Here is a 19690-nt window from a genome sequence, read left to right as displayed (position 1 = left end):
CCATGGTGGAGAAAATGTGAGAAATCTGACCAAATCCAACTTTACATTATAAGACAAAAATGAACTGCACAAGAGTTTAGCATCTACTAAAAGCTAGTCAATCTACTATCAAATTTCTAACTAGTGTTTTTAGTTTCTCAGAGCCAGGTCAGACCTGCACATGTTAAGGTCAGCAGGACGGTGGACCAGGCTGGAGCTCAGGGTCAATGCGCACAGCACACGACCTAAATGACACTATATGTAAATTAAAAAATCCCAGGCAAAAAGAGAAAGAGGAAATATAGTAAAAAATGTGAGACAGAAAGCTGAAGGACACTGAGCTGAAAAAAGGCTTATGGCCGCCATTAAAAAAACATAAGAGGCAAAGAATTGCATTGGAATATCCAAAAGACAGAGATACATAACAATGAGGGAAGAGGAAAACAGAAAAGATGGTTGGGGGGGAATATCAAATGGGCCTGTGTGTGTGTGTGTGTGTGTGTGTGTGTGTGTGTGTGTGTGTGTCAGGGACAGACAGACAGTAAAGAGAAGAAAGAGAAAAATTAAGAGAGAACAGATTAAAAGAAAAAAGGCAAATGGTCTCTTCTGATATGAAAAAATAAAAGGATGGAAGATCTGTGGAGACAAACCAAGATAAACAACAGTAATTAGCACAGAAAGGGTGAACAACAGAAGAGCAAAGACTCATGCGAGGAAACAAAGAAAGGTAGAGAGAGAGTTTTTCTTAAGGTGATACAGACTTTAAGGTGGACATGTCTTAAGGTCTCTAAGATGGCACAGACTGTTGAAGGAGGAATAGTCTTCATTTGAAGCACAGGTGGTAAATGTGTTTTAGTGAAACAGTTTGTCTTGAAGGTGACACAGTCTGTCTTCCTAAGTGGACAGTTTTTCAAGGTGATCCACTTTTTACAATGATACAGACATTCCTAAGATATCTGGGTCCTTTTTAAAGGTGATACACATTTTTGATTTACATGCACTCAGTGGTCAAGGGAATATAGTTGTTTTAGAAAGTCATAACTTTTCTTTGAAATGTTAATTTCTTTAAGGATGTGCTAACATCTATTTGTGAGGTGAAGAAATTTCACAAATTTACCTCCTGTGAGAGGAGATGGAGGAGAATGAGAAGGGACAGAGGGAAGTGGGTGGCAGATGGATTAAAGGTAGAAAAGACGTGTGAAAGACGAACGGATGATGGAAGATTAAGGATGCTGAGATGGAGAGTATTTGTGAGAAACAGATGGCGGAGAAGTGGACAGAAAGAAGGTAGGAGGAGGGAAATTTTTGGGAGATGTGAAATGGAAAGGGGGGCAAAGATAGAAAGAGGCTGGATGGACGGATGGAGAGAGTATTTCAGCAGCCAGATGGGACTCCTGATGAGAGGTGAGCCATATGGTGATGATTCAGCATGGCAGCCTGACAACCTCTGGTTTAACCCCGTTTACACACACACACACCCAGACACAAAGTTGTACCTCTGTCTTTGTGAGGACACTTGTGGACATATTGCATTCCCTAGCCCCTTACCTTCACTTACACCATCACAACTAAATGCCCAACCCAACCGTTACCCAGACCTAAACCTGAACCCTAACCTGAACCCTAAAACCAAGTCTTAACCCTCAAGCAGCCCTTTGCAGGTGCATGAGGACCAGTTAAAATGTCCTCACTTTACCAAAATGTCCCCACTCCAAAACTTTAACTGGTCCTGACACAGATAGATCTACAAGTACAGGTGCACACACCCACCGCTCTGTGCAGACTGTAAGTCATGCATCTAGTCTTGCAGAGTCCGGTCCTAACACATGCTACAGTAAACGGGAACCATCCATCACAGCTCTAACTGGACAGAGTTGCAGCAGCAAAGTGTGAGCCAAGATTTAAACCAATCACCTGGCAGCGTGTGTGTCGTCCATCTCACCCAACCAAAACCAATCTAAAGTTATTTCAGAGGGTTTATATTGTCCTCGATCCGATACAGATCCTCTTTGCCAGTATGATCCTAAAGTGATATGAATTTAGTAGAAATCTAGTAGAGAAAATTTAGCAGAGTAGAACCAACCTGTCTCTTTGGTGATCAAGCTGTTTCAGCAGGCATTTTTTTTTTTGCTAACACTGCTGGGTACTGTGTACTTAAGACTAATCCAACAAGTGAGTCCACCAGATTAAGATTCTTATGGTTTCTGGTCTTTTCCTTAACATTATCAGATGAACATATCTGGACATTCTGGCTATTTCCATATGACTTTCAGGATGAAAAAAAACCTAGCCTATGTACATGCTGTTAAATTTTATGATTTCATGTCTTACAACTGTTTTTCCTCTTCTCATTAGTTTGCGTATGGTTTTGGTACAGTATATTTGGGCAGCCTGTTCCTGTGTCTCCTTATTCAACCTTTTCCTCTGAATTCACCACTGTACTCGCTACATATGAGAAAATGTCAGCACCCACAGTGTCAGGTTTTGTAGGTGGACATGAGTATGTATCTGGTGAGTACTACCTTGTCTAGACAGCAGCCGTAGCTTTCCTCTCTCTAGTTCCAGACTGAGGCTGAGCCCTCCCTCTCCCTCTGCGTGCAGCAATGTCCCAGAATTCCTCAGGGTTTTAAACTTCAAGGAGACGACCTCTCTGGATGTCCGTCTCGGCCTGGGACTCAAACTGTACACCAGGCCACTGTTGCTGCTGCCGTCGAAACTCACTACATCAGAGGCTGAAAAAAGGAAGCAAATCAGAGACAGAGGAGTCAGGACTTCACAGTCAAATAAGAGTGAAACACACAAACTAGAACCTCTAACAAAGATCAGTGGCTGAACAATGATGATATTCTCCTTGTCCAGGTAAAAGTCTGTGTGGTTTAATTTAATCTTTCAGTGTAAAGCAACATACTGGAGAACCTTTGTCCAGGTTCACAGCAGATAATCACGTGTCAGAGTTGCTGTTAATTTCATGTAACACTGTGAGATTGTGTTTCTTAAATGTAACTGGGCTTTAAACGTTCAGACAGAAAGTGAAGATTGAATCTGTGTTGTTTTTCATCAATAAATTTCACCTTTAGTGCCTGCAGCTTTCTGAGGATAGGGCCAAGGTGAGATAAGGCAAACGTGTGTGTGTGTGTGTGTGTGTGTGTGTGTGTGTGTGTGTGTGTGTGTGTGTGCAGAGTGTGCGGTGTGTCAGTTGTAAAGAAAGGACTGCAAACACTGAATTGTTTATAAAGAGATGCAGCTGAGTTCAGCCGTACGACTCATTTCTGACTGAATGTTTTTTAATGAACTTGGCAGGACTTTGACTCCCTCACGTCAACACTCGCACACAACCACTTCACTTGCACTAATGCTCTTATTGCATTGTATAGTGTATTTCCTGCTGATTACAGAGCAGCAGGCTGAAGCTCCAGAGTGCTGAGTCATCCACTGTGTGCAAAGCTGAGATCATTACTTCAAGACTTCTCTACTCATCTACATACTTTCACTCCATTCTGCTTAAGTCCTAGATTACATGTCATCCTAGAATTTTATGTTTTATGTGATTATAATTATCCCGAAAGTATACCAAGAACTGGCTGGTGCTTGTTTATGGCTCATAACTGCAATAACTGTTCTGTTTACAGAAAGTGCAATAAAACACTCCATACTGTCTATCACATTTGTGTTCGGTCAAGCAACTCACAAGTCATTAACCTCTCACTGTTCTGAACCTTTCAAAGTACACCATCCCTCTGGCTTTGGCCTTGGTGGTGTGGTGTTACTTTGGGTGTGTTTTGGTCTGTACCAGACCCAGGCTTCACACAACCTTGACAAATTAAAACATGGTTTAAAAGCTCAAAGTCTCCTGATTCTATCTGTGCAAAGCATTTTAGGATCACATCACTGCAACAGCTGTTGACACGGAATTGGTTCAAAAGAGTGGTTATGGCTGGTCCTCACACAAAAGGTACCACTACGGCTAATACAGGCAGTCAGAATCACTTATACTAACTAACATATCCAGGGTACAATTTGTACAAACAAAACGTTGGAAAACTTTATCTTGCCCCAGTATTTTCCTCCAGGTTTCTTTTAGCACTCCTTGATTTTTCTCATGACACTTTCCGTTGTGCGTTTCTCCTGAGAGACAGACAGCAGTGGTGTGATGTCTGTTTTGTTTGTTCAGTTTGCATCACAGATGTTCTGCCTTTATAACACGTGTGTACGCACTGGTGTATACACCTCTGACTGTTAGAGAGAAACCCTGATGTTGTCCTTCTGTTTTTCTTTGTCTGAGACCTCATTTTAATGATAACTGCCAAGACACATTATAATATTTCTCTGTTGTGTTGGGACTAATGTCAACGCTTCAGTTAGACTGGCTGCATTTTTTCCACACTGCGGTAAACTGTTTGCTACTAGCAGCTCTATTTCAGCTCCCTTCAGTATATTACGTTTATTTGTCTAAGGAGGATTCTGTTGTGCATGCTACATTAGTTTAGCACGAGTTTTCTCTCCCAGCCGTCACAATGGATAGTAAGCATATTATTATAAGTTGAGAATATTATTAAATCACTACAGGTTATTCATCAAAATCCATCATTTAAATGTGTCTTCTTCCAGAGGGGGACAGCAGTTTTAAGGGATATAAAATGGTTTTTATCATAAATCATCTTTCCACTTGGTGAACTAATATGATGAATAACTTATAAGAGACTCTGACGATCACTGCAACAAGCCTTTAACAAACTTTGGGACAATTTTAAAAGGGAAATATCACTGTTCTAAGCAGAACATAGTATAATCATAAAAGAGAAAGTTTCTACCCTCTGGTCTCCAGCAAACTACAATCAGAAGTGTGTGTTTAGTTAGAAATTTCTAGTTAAATAATTAAAAGTAAAGAATTTTTGATGACAAGTGGGGCTATGGAGCAATGTTGTCTGTTTTGTTTGTATCAACTAATTTGATATAAACTAATTGTTTGTATCAGCTAATTTCCTGCAAAATTTCTTCAGAATTTCCTAAAACCAAATTAACAAATTAGTAGCACCAACCTGCATGGGTTTTGTAGTATTTTTAGGTAATTATAAGGAAGGTTTCCAGGAAATTAGCTTGAAAAAACAGGACTCATGAAATATGTTGTTACCAAAATCAGCTCTGTAAAGGTTTTATGAAAAAGAAAAGGTGTTCAGCAGGTTTGTTAGGCCCTAAGGAAAGACCTTGCACTTTGATGAGATACACTAAAAGTAAACATAACTTTGTTTTGTTTAAAGAAAACTCCACAGGGTACCTTTAAATTTTACGTTCAACCTTTGAATCTGTTTTTATTATTAAAAAAAAAAGTCTATTGTGCAATGTTTTCTCGTGTTTCCAATACAGTTGAATTTGTACTATAGAAAGACTGAAAAAGATCCAATACCTGACAGAACACACTCTTTGTTTTTAAACTAGTTTATTAGCATCAGCAACCAACTGAATTATTGTATCACAGCCCTTTGGAATATTTCTCGTTTCAGGTTTCAGCAGCAGGCAAGTGACATGTCAAGATATTTTTCCACTATACCAGCTGTTCAAAACCAGTGTACTTCTTTTTTTTAATCAAACTATTTTGAAAACCTTCTCAAACCCCTCAAATAAAGGGAAAAAGTAAGTACAACACTGCTTGTGTAATCTAAGAAATTAAAAATGAACAAAAGGAAACCACACCATATGCTTTGTGTAAAAGATAAATACTGCAATATACTGTTTGGTAATAACAGAAGTGATTGTATAAACTAATTGTGAAACATTCAAGTATGTCTACGAAAAGGCTGGCAGGAATCCTCTGGGGTTTTTATATCACTGGGAAATAGCAAAAAAATGTATGTGGTAAAAATAGTCTTTCACTTTCATTTAACCCAAATTAAATCTCTTATATGCTGAATGCTGACTCCTTCTATAATGTTCAGTTGCAGGGATTTTTCATTTTCCTGTAAATCCTTAATGCAAAATAAATTTCCCTGCAGACCAGTGAACAAGTCCAGCAGGCTGTTTGGATGAAACCAGTGACACCTGTGCCCAGAGATTTTTCCAGCTGGACAAAAACCATGGACAGCATTCAACCTGGTAAGGGAGATAAGACTCACTATAAGGACATCCGTAAGTCTCCAGCCGGAGTCCGATCCGCCCGCTGGGGTTCCAGTCCAGTGGAATGAGGCGGAGGAAGCGAGCGATGGCCGGCTGCTGCAGTTTGTACTGAACCACGCTGTCTGCATTACTGTTACCTGGAAAAGACTGAAAACACACAAACATAATGGAAACATTTCAGCTGCATATTTCCATTAATGTTACTCTGAAAATCTCAGAGACACAAACATGTAAAGATAAAATTAAACAGAGCTGCTTTTAAAATAACAGGACTAACAGTGTGTATTCTTGATTTGTTTGATGGTTATGTTGAAAAAACACCACATTCCCAGAAGCAGAAACAGTTAGTGGAGGCTGAACACCCTGGGTATAAAAATGAACAAATGGAGAATGAAAGAGATGGAACTCTTACAGCAGTTTAACACCTTTTCTGCTTTGGAAACCTTTCCGTTGTGGAGACTGTGTTCATTTAACCTGCTTCATAATAAAATCCTTCTGTAGAAAGTATGAAGAGCATGAGCAGCGAATTGATCATCCACCTCTTTTTGACTCTGGCTTGAATGCCTGATGGATCGTTCTCTTCATCTCTTTCCATCTCTTTCCATCTGGCTATCTATCCTAATTACATCCCTCCCTTGAAGTTGACATGCTTGTTAACTGGTTCTCCCACTGCTGAATAAAAGCTTAGACACATAATTAACTTATTAATTCCTCCGTAATCGTGCAGTTGGATCTGCTCATATGATGAAAAGAGACCTTGGGTTTGATTGTAATATAGGGAAATTTCAACGGACAACTTTGCAATCTCTCTTTGGGTGAGTTACTTTTTTCTGCTTAAATTGAGGAGAAGGTTTACATTGTTGTCTGTTGGCTGAGAACTTAAGAAATGTTTTAAAAATCTCACTGGAAGTTAAATATATAAAGACAGAGAGCTCAACTCTTGTCCCGTGCACTGTGCTTTACTCAATCATCAGCCATCGCTGAATTTACAAGACAGGAAGGTTAGGATACGCCCTGTGGGCAGCGCTACCTCTTCATCCTCTCTCGCTCAACTGAGGGCAGACAGGATACAACAGCGACTCACTGTCGCAAAGTAGTGTTACAGGTCAGGCTGGTGATAGTTGGTTAGCATGCTAACTTCTTCTGCAAGCTACCTTTTTTTTTTATTTACACACTTTATGTGCCTAACCAGCAAACCCGACCTCCTCTCTGAGATTATAACAATGTCGCACTACTTCCACCTTTTATCCTCAGGGACAACAGTCGTAATTCACATGGCCACAAAATGTCCTTGTCTAGAAGGTGTAAACATAGGTCATTTTAAGTGCCCGAGTTGAGGACCAGTGCTGCTGTTTTTCTGCTGGAGACAGTCCTACACGGTGGTGTAAAAGAGAAGTGTTTCTGTGTATGTGCTGTTGTGTGACAGCTACTGCAAAAGACGAAACAAGAAAGAAAGAGGTTAAGTGAATCGTCTCCTCAAAGCTCTGAGCCAAACAGAAATGCCTTGAACTCAACAAATGCCAATGAAGAGGGGACAGAATCTCATTACTTTTAGAGAGATTATGTGAATTCTCCAGGAGCAGCATTTGACAGTCACAGAGAGGGAGAGTGAAAGAGACACGGAGAGAGAGAGAGAGAGATTGACTGTGAAAGGGAAATAAAGAAAAGCAGAGATGAACGAAGACAATAGGAAGTAGAAAAGGGAGGAGATACAGTAAAGAATATCAAAGGGGAACTACAGAGGAACAAAATGGAGGAGAAAGAAAACCACATAGTGATAAGAAAACAGATGAGCAGCATGGCCAGAAAAGAAGAAAAGAAAATAAAATAAAGGGAGAGATAGAGATATATTTCCAAGAACCCACAGGCTTTGAAGAAAAGAAAAGAAAAAGAGGATGGAGTGAGAGAGAGAGAGAGTGAAGAAAATGGAAGACAACATCCCTGGTCTTCAGCGCTAAAAGCAGAAGCCTAATAGGAAACATGTTGTGGTTGATCCACCAGCTCTGCCATCAACTTTCTCCTCTGACAGCTTCTCTAAGACGGGCTGACTAATACATGGAAGTCCAGAAACACTTTGAAATGTGACTGGAACTGTGCACAGTTTATGTAGTGTCAGATCAACATGTTTTTAAGCTGTGAGAAGCCGTTCTCTGCTTGCTCCTCAAGATCCTGAGTGCTGAGATTAGCCGGATTCTCTCCATATGAGGAAATTGCCTCAGCTCTGCTCCTAATCAAAAGATCCTCTCTGCAGCACTGTAGCAAATTAGGCTTCAACATGAATAAATGTCCACACGAATAGAAGGTAAATGCAGCACCTTTTCCGTGTTTCTTGCACTATTTGATTTGGTTTTAGACTCGGTAGGAGCGTGCAGGTAAGAAACTCAAACACACTTTGAAGTGGTTCACTGCGCTGACAGGGTTCATCACTGTGTTTGCTTTCAAGATAAAAACTGCTTAGTATTCCAGTGTCTGTGTACTTGCTGTAACACCACCACAGCGGCCCAAACAACTGTCCAAGGCAACACTTGTGAAATGGAAAAACGCTGAAGGGAAGTGCTGTGTCTACCAGGAGGTGGGAGGTGATGCCTCACTGCCTCTGCTGTCCATCTGACTGATTTCTTCATTATTCAGTTCTACAGGAGCCAGCTGAGCTTTTTCACATTCGGGCTCTGGTGTGCCATGTTTCTGCCATGCTTTTACTCATGATCCGTGTTGGAAATTGTGCTTAAATACCCAATAAAACAGAGTCACTATTGCCTAACTGATGTGATCGAGGTCACCCAAAGCTGCGTCAGAAATCAGACTCATCACTCATTCACTCAGTAACTTACTCTACCTCAAGCATTGAATATAGATCGGGATTCAGTTTGAGATTCAGATGATAAATTGATCCTTTAAGAGGACAGAGTTGACATAAATTTGTTTTTATTGGGAAAATGGCAGCAAGGGATCTGGCATGTTTGCCAATCTCTCCAGCCAATACGTTCATACCCTTTAAATTATTTGACTATATTAAAAACAATAAAAGCAGTGTTTACCCTCTTTTAAATTTCAAAAAGAAGAAAAAACAATCAAAAAGCACAACATGATTGAGTTACAGAAGAAAAACATAAAGCTAAATTTTCCCTGCCTCCGTCATTACAACATCTGTGCACACACAGCCACATACACCGCTCGACACTACATCACGTCATATGAGTTGCACAAAACAAGATGTGATGATGTTTACTTATCCCTGAAGGCGGAAGAAAGTCAATACAAGAGCAATGAATAAAAATGCAGCTTGAGTTACTGAGATAATTAGTGACATAGGACTTTTATGTGCAGTGTTTTGATGGGACCATTTTTGGACTCACCCCTATACTGTCCTCCTGTCTGTACTGTTTCCAGTTGTGTCCCGTGTCACTGAACATCAACAGGTACGACGTCAGCCAATCAGAGCTGCCATAGCGGCCCTGAGTAGCAACAGCAGTGATCTTGGTCCGCTCACCAAGGTCGACCTCCAACCACTGATACCCGTCTGATGTGAGAGGGGACCAACCTCCGGCTCCTGCAGAGAGGGAGGAAGAAAAAAAGCAGCCTACAATAAGTGACTTAGATTTTCATCTATTTGGGATGAAATGAAATAAGCTTTGGTAGATGCTGAAAAATGAATCGTATTGCTTGACCTTCCACTCTGAACTAAACCTGTTCTGTTATGAAACTGGAATGAAGAAAATCGATTGAATGAGGGAAACATCTTTAAATCCACTTTGAAGCTATAATGGGCTATAAATCATACTTTAGGAACTTTCCGGGGGAATTTAAATCATTCACATTTGTGCTGCGACCCACAGTGACATCACAAAGTTCTTTTCACATCCAACTGAGAAACACACGTTTCGTCATTGTATTTGTGAAATGAAAATATGCAACACAATCAATATTTGATATTCCACTTTTCAAAGCCAAATAACTAAAAGAGCTCCAAAAACCATCCGTGTTCAAAAATCTGTAAAAATGGTTTTTAAACCGAGACAATACAGTCAAATTTTTCATTAAATGTTGGGAAATCTGCTTAAAAATAAAATCCTAGATGTGTACCAAAAGCCAGATCCACACAGAAAGCAAATCACTTGTGCCTTAGCCCATTGCTGAACTTTCCAACAGATTCAATTGAAACAGTGTTTACCAATATTGTCATAGACAAGAAAACAGGATTGAGGACAAAGTTTACTGATATAAGAATGTGTAAATCCTTCAACTTTTTCAAAATATCATGAGCATATCAACTTGAAAATAACACATAAATATACATTCAAGAGACAAACCTGAATAACTCAATGAAAAGAGAAACCAAACAAATGCAGATGCTTCCAAACCAAAGACATGGAGTTGCTGAATTTGACAGTTTCCAGTAGAGTTCAGAGACTTGAAGAATCTATAACACGGAGCACTGCAGCTGCCCTGGAGGCTCATGTTGAAACAGCATCTAAAACGCTCGCTGTGTGAACTGTCGCCTTGGTTTTTCTTTAAATTTGCTACTCAGCTTTATCTTGCAGCTATTATTCTGGGCGGTGGCTAACACAGGTTCATCGCAGGTCACTCTGAAAGTGGCATCAACTTACGACCAATAACAGCGAATAGAATTAGAAGCACAGTAGAAACTTCCACCAACATTCTAGAATTGATTGGCAACGCAAAATATCATCATTTAGCACTACCCCCTCACATATGTATTCTTCCCATATCCGTATTAAATATCATAAACAAAGGGCTGTGTTATAATCTATTGATTGGCTGAAACCTTTTCCTGGGGGCAAATAAAAGAGGCGATTGATTAAGAGCGAACTGAATCATTAAAGAAAGGTTTCAGTCGAAAGCTTTCTGATGCAAAATCACATCAACAAGGGGCTTTGATGCCATATATGTAACACTGCATTGAGGTCACTGATTGATACATGCAGTATTATGTCGTACATTAACCAGTATTGAATGATGTTAGGGCCATGTCTTGTTTTTAAAATGCTCCAATCTTCAAAAAGCTGTTGTGTCAATTTTTATTGCAGTTCCAGACAGAGAAAGTGTGTCTGTGACCACGCACACACTGTCCACATCGCATGTGTAAATGCAGAGGGGTGTTAAGAGAAGTCTGTCTGGACTGATAAACTGGGGTTCACTGAATGGGCTGCAATATTGGATGGCAATACAGACACAAAAGCAGGCAGCGTGTGTGTGTGTGTGTAGGAAAATGCTTTGTCAGGCCAAAACGACGACATAGTGCTCAAACACCAGATGGACAGATCATGAGGGAGGAGGCTGCTGGCCAGTGTCTCACTGAGCGCGCACACAACAAACACACAAACAGAGAGCGCGTCAGAGACACACTGAGAGAAGCTTAAATGCCATTTGACTTGAAAATGAAAATACAGAATAAAAATGAGTCAAACAACATAATTTCTTTGTTTCCTCATGTTTTTTTCTTGAATTTGCCACTTGGTGACGAGTCTGTCTGTCTATATGTGTGTGTCTGTGTGTGTGTGTGTGTCTGTGTGTGTGTGTGTGTATACCATTCAGCCACAACACATTAAAAGAGGTAGTGGGTTTAAATGTTGTGGCTGATTGCTGTATCACCATCCTGAATGTCATGTAAGATCAAAAGGGCAACGCTTGGAACTTCAGTAGCCATTGTTACTTCTCAGAAATATCTCTGAACATTGTTCAGTGGCAGGCCAAGGAGAAAAGCTCAGCAGCGACAATGAACGGGTGTCAGTCTGGCGGCTGGCGGAGCCTGATCTTTAAAGAGCTAAAGGCCAAAGCTAATAAGCACTTGACTAACAGACGTGTCCAGTGACAGCAGAACAGAAAAGAGCAGGCACTCTGACCTTTACTCATGAAGATTAGACAGCAGAGGAAAAGAGAAAGAGATCAGGGGGAAACGACTCACAGGCTGAGAGGCATTACAGAGATTTACTGTGTCCACGCTGTCAGTATAACTGAAACTAATACAATGGAGGTGAACCGACGGCTGACGGTCTCAATGCTTTTCGTCACGGCTGTCACTTTAAATCAAAGAGATCTCCCCGTTTTACGCCTCAGGGTCTGTAGCACATCAAACCACCAACTGAGAAAAGTACAGGTTAATGGAGGTCAAGAGTGTGCCATCACTGCTTTGAGCGCCGAGCGGAGGATGAAATTGTCATTGTAACCTAACGAATCGGGAACGGAGAGACAGTCCCAATGGAAATGTGGGAATGTAAAACCAAATAAAGAGGGACTCAGGCCAGACTTACACACAGTGTTTGTTTCGTTTGTTAGGACATTTACCACACTGTGCTCAAGGGCACATCAGTGGTGGCAATGGGAATGAACCAACAACCTTTGGGCCTCGAGTCTACTTCTCTAAACGTGAACCCACCAGTTTGCTGCAGTCAGTCTTTATGATTTAAACTGTCAAAAACAAAACTTATAGTAGTTTATGAATGGACAGCAACGCACTGATACTCCATCAGACAGGTAGAAAGAGTAACAATCAGGACAATCAGGGTGAGGGACAGACAGGCAGAGAAGAAATTACCAAGGAGACAGAAAAGACACCGAGAGGCAGACAGGAAGCAGGACAGAGAGACAGGCAGCTTAAAGGGATCGAAAAGCAGCTGGAAAGACATGTGACGGACAGGCTGTTATAAGTGGTGGGTGCAGGCTGAGCGCTGGTCATTTGCATGAGAATACAAAGTCTGGAGGGTAATTTCAGCAGCCTGATAACACGTCAGTCGGACAGAGAATCCAACAGGAAGCTAAAAGGCTCAGTGCAGCTCTGACAGCGGCAGCAGGCCGGAGAACACCGCAGGTTCTCTGCAGATGAAGCAGCAAAGATTTCCATTTTCCTAAATGTCACACTGTCTAAATCCACTTTGAGAAAAGTCTAAACTTATCTTATTTTAGCATGATGAAATATTTTTATCCAAGACAAATCATCTTGTCAAGAACAATTTTCATTATAAAACTTTTTTTTCCATTTAGCTGTTTTGATGTGCCTTAATAGGATATTTGATCTATTTTTCAGCTAGAAAAAAAAACAGTCTGAAAAATGAATTGCATGGTTGTCACACTAATATTCTGAACATATACATTTTAAATGTTTTTTGGCACTGACATTGTTTTGAAAAGTACTTTTTAACAATCTATGGGAACCAAGGCTGTTTTAATATCAAGAGATTAGAGTTCAAAAGTGTAAATTTTGGTAATTTATTGCAATTGATTTGATTGGAATCATGTGACCGGGACGATAGAACCACATTTCATGCAGAAAGATTGTTCACAGAGATTCGAGTGTTGTTATCACAAGTGAAGTTGATGCTATCTGAAGCTGAACTGTTGTTGTAATCACAGCAGAACTTTTTGGAAGCCGCAGAGAAAAACTGAATATGAAGATCGAATCCTGATTAGCTAGACGTCCTTTCACACTCTGCCCCAACATACAGGTTCAAATTAATCAAATCTCACTCTTTGGGAAAATGATTACTGTGGCACAATAATTCTTTTTAAGCCCATTCCAGCATAATTGCAGCAGAGTCACTGATAACTGTCAGCGTCGCCTTCCGACGAAAGAAAATGTTTAAACATGGAGTCTGCTATTAACACTTGGCAAGAAGACAGAGCTCACTAAATTAGTTCTTACCAATGGAAATGAAAAAGGGACCACAGATGGAGTGAAACTAATAATTATAACAGACGACAGACTGTACGGGGGGGGCAGGAAGATAGACAGGGACAATTCAGATAAAGGAAGAGAGGACGAAGAGCAAGGAAGCTGAGGGAAAGCAAGATGGTATTCAATAGAGAAATGAGAGATAAAAAGTCAGAGGGGGAAATCAAAATGAAGAATAAGAGCGACCATCAGGGAGACTGAAACAGTTGAGTCATTCATCCTCCAGGTTCATGGTAAAAGGCCATTCATCTCCAATCAGGAGATTATCACAGCTTTTTTGTCCACTTCTGCTGTCAGACTCAGAGCCATCAGACCTCCACTACGATCAGCTTCGTAAGATTAAAGTCTGAACTACAGTGTCACCTCCCCTGGTCTCACTGCAGACAGAAGCTGGACAACTGCTGGGTTTTATGAAGTGTCTACTGTCTATAGAGAAAATAGGTTAAAGAGGTTGTTGTTTCACTTGAGCAGGGCTTCAGATTTTTTTTTTTTTTTTTTTTACAGCTTTTCTTTAGTCAACATGTGAAACCACACTGGCTTTATGGATGACAGTGTCAGTATGTCTGTCCACCACTTTGGTCCAGACTGAAATTTCTTTCTTTTTAATTATTTAATTACATTTAATGGTTTTCTATGAAACTTTGAACAGAAATTTATGGTCCACCAGAGGATGAATCCAAGTGACTTGAGTGATCCTCTGACTTGTCCTCTCATGCGAACAGCAGGTCAAAGTTTTTGCTTATCCAGTGAAATATCTCAAATATTTAACAGCTGAATTGGCACACTAATTTTGCACAGACGTGCGTGGTTTCCAGAGGATAAAGGCTAATGACTTTAATGACCCCCTGACTTCTCTTGCCTTCTAGCTACAGATTAATATCAGTATGTTTTATATCATGAATAATGGTACTATGATATATTGGGATACCCATATAAAGCGAATAGTGTAACTGGATGATTCTCACTAGATATCAATAACAACAAGGTCTGAACATGTGTTAAGTTATAGATTCCAGCTGGAAGACGGTTTGATTAAACCCCTTGCAAAGGTGCTGAGTTGGTCGTATTCCCAGACTCTGGTAATCTCTGTTCACTTAGTGGGTAAATGAATTGAGAGCGAAGCTGCTCCTCAGAGAACAACTGGAGGAGGCAGAGTGTCAGCAGCAGCAGAAGATGGAAATGAGATGGAGACGTTCATTTATTCATCGATTTCCTCAGCAAGCAGCTTGGATCTCTCCCTGGGATCCTGCACCGTGAATGCTGCTGAGGAGGAGATGTGACACACAAAGCTTTCCATAATCTACAGACTACATACCAGAGCTAGATTAGGAGAATATATGAATATTGCAGCAGTTGTGCAGTGACTTTTAAGCCACTTTTATGTGCTGATGAAGCAAAAATCCAATGTCATGTAGTTATATTGTATATTCACAATCTGTTGTCTCTTAAATTCCAGTTATTTTGTGATAAAGTAATCTACTGCACAGGTTTTTTTTTTATCCACTATTAACCCTTTAATATCAACCCCTCTGGACATAAAAGTGGTTAAAAAAAAACCCCTTGTCTCCTTCTACAGTTCCATATTTAGTATTTTCTTAGCAGCAGAAAGATAGTGAGTTTCCCAGTTACTGAAAATGCCACACATTACTGGTCTATTGAGGTGACTAATGATGAACACATTTGTGTTCTGCCCCTTTTATGATATGTGTCTTTGTCTATTGTTGTAAAACATCAGTGCAAATTGTTGGCTGAGTATAGAAGACTTTGCTCTTTTATTTTAAGGGACTGAAAACCACATTCTAATGTAATATAATCATCAGTGTTTTGCACTGAATGACTAGGTGATCATTCATGGTATGGGTTTAGACCAAAGTAAAATAAAATCTACCTGTTATCAAGAAAATGAAGTTCAATATGTAAATCTACTACATGTCACATGAAACTTGACCTATCACAATCTAGCAATTAGCAAAATCTAATCTTGGTTGTTGGTTTTTATTTTGTTTAACAGGCCCAATTTCTTTCAAGCTATTGTAAATGAGCCATTGAGACAAAGAACAAAAAAAACTATGGTCGCTATGGTAACCATGCATCCTCATTTGATGTATGTAATGTGCTGAAAAAGTATATTAAATACTGTTACAGTTGATACCCGACGTGTTGCCACAGTAAAGAGTCTCGTCAGTCTTCTGTTACCAACAAGTCAGATCAGCAAACAAAGAGAGAAGACTGGCAGCATTTAGCACCTAAAGACTGCTCTTAAAGTCTCAACCATAAAACTGAGGACTGCAGTGTTCTGCAGACTCGGCTTCCTTTCAATTCCCGGGTGGTGAAATCATTCAAATCCAGATTACACCCGTCTCACCCTCCAGGATGATTCTGGGCTTTGATGTTGGGATAATGCAGCGAAGCCTGCTCCGTGCAAAAGGCTCCACAACAAACCATGATCTTCACTTTGTCAAAGCCTCACATCAGGATACAGCACAGGACTCCCTGCTGGGTTTTCATTCACACTACCATTTACACCATTCGCATTTATCCTCCTGGCATAATCCCTCATCACAAACGGCAGCTATAGAAAATAAAAACGGGACCAAGCAACTATGGCTCGTTCTCTCTTTTAGATTGTCTTGCCTCTCAGAAATCATTCTAATCCTCTGTCTTCCTCTAAACTTGTCACCTATGAGTCTTTGTGAATCCGGTACAAACTTTTCTATTTGTTATGTTTTGTGTTCTGAGCTTAAACAAAGTTGCTTCTCCCATCAGATCCTCTCAGTAACAGAGGAGAGATTTGGCTCTGCTTCCTCAGTACTGTCTCTATTAGACAGACAAACCTTACATTTCACTGGACTAAAGGAACAGCTCACATCTCATCTTAGAAAAACAACATAAGCGGTACAAACATTATTCCAGGCCCTGATACACTGACAACATTAACAATAGTAGTGTGGCGTCTGCCCATTACCCTGATCAAAAGCAACATTATCCAGTCTTAAAGAGTTAAATTCAGAAATGGAGATTCTCCCTCACCTTCTCTCCTGTTGAGTTTGGCGAAGCCTGGCGCGTGGCTGCTGGACAGCTGGGAGGAACTCCTGAAGGACGAAGGCGGCAGATTGGACACCAGTGCGCTGTCACACACCTCTGTCAACCAATGACAAAGCAGAAAGAAAAAAAAAACACAGTTATTGTATGTCTTTAAAATAACTGTATGTACTTTATCTCAAACAGTCGTCTGAATACAAACTACAGGTGTGGTTGTTTTTAAAGAAGTGGAAGTTTAGGGGCAGAGAGGGTCGAATGATAGAAGATTTGGAGTTGCTTTATGTTGGACCAGCCTTTCTTGAGCTTGAACTGTACCAGGGACAAAAAGCCAGGATATCTCAGACCCAACAGTGTTGACCATTCTTTTTTAAATCTGTCCCCCAACTTTATGCAACTTTATGCAAACGCAATGGAACTGCTCTTTAAACATATTTCCTCCTCCTGGTACGTTCATGATGGAGGTTTGATGCTTGTGTGACTCTTGCTGGAAATATATGCTGGTTACAGCAGGATAAACAAACAAAAACCAGTGTTTTTCCTCACTCTTGAAAAGTTTCTGTGAATGTGTGAAGATATTAAGTTCTCAGACCAACAGTCACAGAAACAATGCGATTTAGAAACGTTCACCAGCTCCTGAAAAATATTACAATCTCAGATAGATGTGGCATCCAGTGGTCTAACCTTGGCAGCTTTAATCGATCAGAAACTCACAGTGCCAAATAAACCACATTATACTGTGTGCCCTCACACTGTTCGCCAGTACACAGCTGTAGTAGAGAAACATTTTTCATTTTTATTTTCATTATTATTTTTTTAGTTCAGTGAATTTTTGGCAAAAGAAATTTCAAAAATGCCAATTACAACTTTGCAGAATCCAGGATAACATCCTCAAATGTCTCATTTAAAAAATCGTTTAAGCTTTAAATAAAAGCTTTCATTATTAGCCAAATCTCAATCACAGAATTTAGCTACGTTGTCCACTCAAAACAGGAATTTATCATCAAATAAGCCCCCAAGAGACAATATTTCAGCCATTCCTGCAGCTGCAGAATTTTAAGCAGTGAAATATTAAACTACTTGGTTTGCAGAGATTTCAGGCAAACACACTCTTTTTGTATACACAGATAACCTCAAAGCAACATCCATTCAGAGTGAAAGAAACTAATTTAAGAGACTCAGAAAAGTGTAAATAGTTAGACAGAGGTACAGCAACACTTACTATGGGTGATGCAGCACTCAGAGGGTGAGAAAAACACACTACCAGGCGTTCGTGGACAGGCACATCACATTTTTGGCCTCAGTAAACACCTCTGAGCAGCTGAGAGAGGAGCAGTGCATTTTTATCATTGAGCTGCAGGTTTAGTGTCAGCAAAGTGAAAACAGGCCTTTGACTTTACCTTCCAGTCTCTCAGTGTGCAGTAAGAATTTCACAACAGCAGGTTGATACAGGAACGTCTCCTCTCTTAGCACGAGAGAAAATCATAAATCGTGAATGTAGCTGGATAGAAGCAACCAAACCTTTCGCCAGGGTGAAAACCGCAGCTGAGTGCTTCTGAGAGCAGAGATCAACAGTGAAAACCAAACTGAGGATATCACAAAATCAGACGCAGCAGGAGGCGGATTATTCTCCATCTCTGAGCCTGAGTGGAAAAACTCACTGATGCTGTGAGATGAAAGTCTTGTATCTCCAAACTATCCAAGCTCTTAAAAACCAAAGTTTTGGACTTTACTCAGTCTTTACAGTTTCATGAGAGCAAATGCTGCAGTTTTCTAAACCCCTTCAGTGATATTAATGACAAAAACCTGGTTTTGAGTGTATTATAACATGAGTGGCAGAGGGGAGTCTAATCATTGAGTAAGAGGTTTAATGTTACCCAGGTGTAATGGTGTAATGGCACCATATTAGATGAAAGAACAGTGTAATAATGTCCACTTGGATAAATGAATGTTGTAATCATGTCGTGTTGTGGAGATGAATAGTGTCCTGACTGGCTCATTACAGGCTGGATACTGATGGAGACGGATCAGTGTTGTCAGAGGAAACCTTCACATGTTAATGCACTTAAATGGTTTATGGATGATCGACTGCAATTAAAACATCATGCATTATACATACCGCGATCATTAACAGTAATTGAGCTTGTTTTAATTGGCTTCTCCACCACATACTCCCAGGAAATCATAAACACGCACATAAGGCATAAATCTTTGTAAGAATTTGACACAGTAGAAATGAATGTTTGCTTTATGAGATGCTCTGAGGTCTGCACAGCGCGGCTGTATCTCACACAGATTCATGAACATCGGCTAAATAAGCATTCAGTTTTTCTCTCCGGCTCCAAACTGTGAGCTAAAGCCAAACTAACGCTGCCTGCGTCTCAAGCCTCTCTGTTAATGGATGTTGTTCTTCACCGCTGAGACAACAGCCGATTACTATGATTCACACTGCAGTCTGATCTCATCCCACAACTCTGACAACAAGGCTTTAGCTTCGATTACTCTGTCAACATTAGTGTACTTCATCTCAACAACACGAGGTCTCTATCTGCCTCTCAATATCCACCACAGCCGATGATTTCACTTTTTAAAGAGGAATAACACTCCATTCATAATGGCATATTTTAACCTGGGTCCTCAACAGGCTGATAAGACAGATTCCACAACAGCATTGTTGTTTGTCCTTTGAGTAACTGGCATGAAATTAAAAGTGCAGCTATTGATGTGGTAATGACTTACTGAAGTTAACATGCTACATAGCACATTTCAAGCTAAAAGTCCTGAACCATTTTCACCCTGGTGCCTGATTTACCAAATTTGCAACCTGTAGCTTCTACGCCAGCATGTGAGAGCTCTGTAGTACTCACAAAC

At 40.3% G+C, this 19690-nt stretch overlaps 1 protein-coding gene across 2 annotated transcripts in view; it reads right to left on the bottom strand.

Annotated features, from left to right (window-relative positions):
* The window catches only part of LOC121192797 (contactin-associated protein-like 4), a 79885-nt gene that overhangs the window by 43565 nt on the left and 16630 nt on the right, over positions 1-19690 (bottom strand). Inside the window, exons 2-5 of one of the 2 annotated variants that reach the window (XM_041054682.1) lie at positions 16811-16921; positions 9447-9640; positions 6090-6237; positions 2499-2711 (exon numbers count right to left, since the gene is read on the bottom strand). In XM_041054682.1, the coding sequence (XP_040910616.1) occupies positions 2499-2711; positions 6090-6237; positions 9447-9640; positions 16811-16921 (666 nt within the window). The remainder of the gene's footprint in view (positions 1-2498; positions 2712-6089; positions 6238-9446; positions 9641-16810; positions 16922-19690) is intronic. The other variant, XM_041054683.1, reaches the window with a different exon arrangement.

The sequence above is a fragment of the Toxotes jaculatrix genome, chromosome 14 (assembly GCF_017976425.1).
Source record: "Toxotes jaculatrix isolate fToxJac2 chromosome 14, fToxJac2.pri, whole genome shotgun sequence".
NCBI lineage: Eukaryota > Metazoa > Chordata > Actinopteri > Toxotidae > Toxotes > Toxotes jaculatrix.
The sequence above is the reverse complement of the archived record's forward strand: the minus strand, read 5'-3'. Positions and strand labels throughout refer to the sequence as shown.